This window comes from Cajanus cajan, chromosome 5, assembly GCF_000230855.2.
Source record: "Cajanus cajan strain Asha chromosome 5, NIPB_CcT2T_4, whole genome shotgun sequence".
Taxonomy (NCBI): Eukaryota; Viridiplantae; Streptophyta; class Magnoliopsida; order Fabales; family Fabaceae; genus Cajanus; species Cajanus cajan.
Window position 1 is genome coordinate 48,075,447 of NC_138521.1, and position 4,252 is coordinate 48,079,698.

At 35.7% G+C, this 4,252-nt stretch overlaps 1 protein-coding gene across 1 annotated transcript; it reads right to left on the reverse strand.

Moving 5' to 3' along the window:
* Nucleotides 1-326: 326 nt before the first annotated feature.
* Nucleotides 327-962, reverse strand: LOC145958034 (secreted RxLR effector protein 161-like). Its single transcript, XM_083074485.1, has one exon. The coding sequence runs from the start codon at nt 960-962 to the stop codon at nt 327-329; it is 636 nt and encodes a 211-aa protein (XP_082930611.1).
* Nucleotides 963-4,252: the final 3,290 nt, after the last annotated feature.

Genomic DNA, 4,252 nt, shown 5'->3' on the forward strand with positions numbered 1-4,252 from the left:
AAACGTTACTTAAAACCGATTAAAAATCATGGTCACTAGACAAAAATCGGTAACTGTAGGAATTTAGAAAAATTAGAAGGTTGAAACTCATGTATTTTATTCAAACTTTCAATCTTTAAATATAAAAAACACAATTGAAAGCTGATACAAATTCTGCTCATAAACATAAAACTAAATGACAAATGTAAATACTCATAAAAGTGTAACAATACCTATAATTCTTCTAATTAAAATTCATAACCATAGGAATTCTAATAATGCTCCATTAATCTGAAATAAACTCAAACAATAGACGTTGATTTAGATTCTCAACACTCCTCGTTGTATTAGTAGCTATTGACACCAAGTTTCCCTTTAAAGTTCTCAAACTTTCCTTTTGGAAGTACCTTTGTGAAGATGTCTACCAATTGATCTTCTGTCTTGCAATATACTAACACATTACCTTTTTCTGAAAAATCTCTATCAGAATATAGCTTAACATTGAAGTGTTTAGTCTTCCCATGAAAGACTAAATTTTTAGAAATTGCAATTGTTGCTTGATTGTCTGCAAACACCTTAGTTGGATTTGTTTGAACCACTTGTAGATCATCTAGAATTTTCCTCGACCATAAAGCTTGATTAACAACTTCAGCAGCAACTATGAGCTCTACTTCTATAGTTGATTGTTCCACATTATCTTCTTGATTTCTTGAGGCCCATGAAAACATTCCTGAACCTAATGTAAAATAATAACTAGAAGTGTTTTTCATATCATCCAATGAACCTCCCCAATCGCTATCAGAGAATCCATGGAAATTAAATTCTTGATCATATTTGAACCTTACTCCATAGTCAAGAGTACCTTTAACATATTTTAGCTCACGTTTAGCAGCTTGAAGATGTACTTCACTTGCATGATGTATGAATCTAGAGAAAAGACTTACAACTTGCAAAATATTAGGTCTTGTTGTCGTAAGATACATTAAGCACCCAACAAGACTTCTAAAATCAGTCTCATTAACCTTTTATGCACCATCCTCTTTGCAAAGCTTTAACTTTTGAAACATTGGAATACTCATAGGCTTAGAGTTTTCCGTTTAAAACTTCTTCAGAATTTCTTTTGCATATTTCTTCTGATTGATAAAAATTCCTTTTTGGTCTTGTTTGACTTCCAAGCCAAGAAAGAAAGCCATTTTTCCATAATCAGTCATCTAAAAAACTTTCATCACATCTTGCTTGAACTCCTCAATAAACACAATGTTGCTTCCTGTCACTAAAAGGTCATCCACATACAAAGAAATAATTAAAATTTCAGAATTCAAGAATTTCACATAGAGAGTTGACTTACTAAGACTTTTTGTGAAGCCAATACTCATCCAGTACTCATCAATTCTGCTATACCAGGCCCTTGGAGCTTGCTTCAAACCATACAAGGCCTTCTTTAGCAAATAGACCTTGTCTTCTTGTCCTCTAACCACAAAGCCTTCAGGTTGCTCAACATATATCTCCTCTTCTAAATAACCATTTAGAAAAGCAGATTTTACATCTAGTTGAAACACATTCCAACCATTTTGTAATGCAAAAGCTAGTACCAATCTAATGGTATCAAGTCGGGAAATGGGAGCAAATGTTTCAAAGAAATCAACTCCATATTTTTTAGCATATCCCTTCACTACAAGCTTGGCCTTGTGCTTATTAATGGAACAATTTACATTGAGTTTGGTTCTAAACACCCATTTAACACCAATAACATTTTGATATTGAGGCATAGAAACCAATTCCCAAGTTTGGTTCTTTTCAATCATGCAAAACTCCTCATGCATTGCAACAATCCACTTTGGACCCTTTTTCTACTTGAAAAAAATTCGCAAGTTGTAATATAGTAGCATTACATCTTTCATAAATATCATAAAGTAATCTGGTTCCTCTAATTGGTGGATCATCAACATTTTCATCAAAATTTTCATCTTTTTCTTCTATAAAAGAAAAATTAGGAACCTGCTTCCAATCATCTTTCTCCTAGCTCCAATGTTTATCTTCAACAAAATGGACATCTCTGCTTATGAGAATCTTACCAGTTTGTGGTTGGTAGACCTATTAGCTTTTGAAGGTGTGTTAATGAAAATTCCTACTTCTTCCCTTTTATCTAGCTTATCAATTTTCACCTTTGGCACATAAGTAAAACAAATACAGCCAAAAACTTGGAAGTTTTGAACAAAGGGTTTATAGTCACACCATGCTTCATAAGGAGTTTTCCTAGCACAACTTTTGTAGGAAGCTTATTTAATAGAAACACAGTCGTATTTGCAACTTCAACCTAAAACTTCTTTGGATGTCCTTCTCATGCATCATGCTTCTAGCCATCTCCATGTCGCAACCCGAAAATTTCCGATCTCGCGACTAATGGTTTAGACATCCTTTTGAAAGTCTCATCAATTAAGGAATGCCCGGACACTAGACTAATCCTTAATTAATGATTTTGAAAAATGAGTTTATGGAGTCGCCACCAATGTTTTACTCAAAACATTGGAAAAAGAAAAGGTTTTTTTTTTTAAAATCCAATAATGGCCTTGATAACTAGAATTGGGTTCGGGGGTCGGTTACGTGTAGGGAAGGTATTAAGCACCCCTACAACGCCCTTAATTGGTACCCTATGATGAAGTTAGCATTGTAAATGATAATAATAGAAATATTAAATCCCTTTTTATTAATAATTATTTACATACTTGAAATTTAAATTATACAATTAACCCTAAAATGTCTACATGATTATTTTTATTATCACAATATTTATTATAGATAAGAAATAAAAAAAGAGAGAAAGAGATTAACTGAAATACCTCTTGAATGAGCTCTATTGAATCTTCAAAATAGGAAGATTTTAGGTGCTTTGTGGCAACCTTTCACACTACAATGCCTCACAAAATCTCAAGAAATAAAAAAGAGAGAGAGAGAAAAAGAGAAAAAGAGAAAAATTTCAAACTCTAAGGAGTCTAGATGAAATTTTGAGCCCTGAGAACTGTGCCCGACTTGTCTATTTATAGACATCAGAATGGGGGCCAGAATGACCCATTCCAAAATCGGAACGACCCATTTTGGATCCAACCGTTCTGTGTTAATTTTGTAACTGGAACGGCCCGTTCTGAAACTAGAATGGCCCGTTCCAGCGATGAGATTAACACATAATTTGTTAGGTTGGAACGACCGTTCCAAACAAGGGTTTTTAGGCCTTTTTCATAACTTGGAACGACCATTTCCAATTTAGGAACGACCCATTCCAGTTAAGGTTTTAACCTTTTTTTTATAAGCTTGGAACGGCGCGTTCCAGTCTGGGAACGACCCGTTAAATTTTAGGAATGGCCCGTTCCAGTTTAGGAACAGCCCGTTCCAAACTAGGGTCTTATTCCCTTTTAGGAAATTGGGAACGGCCCGTTCTGATTTTGGAACAGCCCGTTTCGGGCCACTGAAACCAATTTATTTGGGCTTCAAGCCTTCTGATGTCCTGTCTTATTGTTTGCATGCTTCGGGAGCTCCTTCCCTTCATAACAAAGGTCCATTTCCTTGTTTGTATGCCCCCAGACAAAATTGGGTGTCTACAACTACCCCTCTTTACTTGTCCTTTGGAATAGTAATGTGTTGCTTTTCCAAAGGCAAGTAAAGACGTAGACATTTCATCCGGGTCTTCTCTTTATCTCTTTGGTGCTTCTGCGTTCTTTCCCTTGGATAGGTGTATTTGCTCGTATCCTCACCCTTTAGAGCAGTTGAGCATTGGTTGCGTACTTTATTGGGTAACAAGGTCGACAAACTGTACACCTGATCTTCAGTCTTCGAGTAGAAGTTCCATTGTTTCTCTTGTGATAATGTGTCCCTTTATTTGTAGCTTCTTTCACTCTAAGGTCAGGTAATCCTCTTCAATCTTGTACTAGTTTTGGGGATCTAGCAACCCTTTAACTCTAAGGTCAGGTAACCCTCTTTGCACTAGTTTTGGGAATCTAGCAATCCTTTCACTAAGGTCAAGTAACCCTCTTCAATCTTGTACTAGTTTTGGGGATCTAGCAACCCTTTCACTCTAAAGTCAGGTAACCATTTTTGTACTAGTTTTGGGGATCTAGCAACCCTTTCACTATTTGTACTAGTTTTGGGGATCTAGCAACCCTTTCTCTAAGGTCAGGTAATCCTCTTTGTACTAGTTTTGGGGATCTAGAAACCCTTTTACTAAGGTCAGGTAACCCTCTTCATACTAGTTTTGGGGATCTAGCAACCCTTTCACTAA

Coding starts and splice junctions, on each gene's coding strand:
- LOC145958034 (XM_083074485.1), bottom strand. CDS start 962: ATGTATCTTACGACAACAAGACCTAATATTTTGCAAGTTGTAAGTCTT.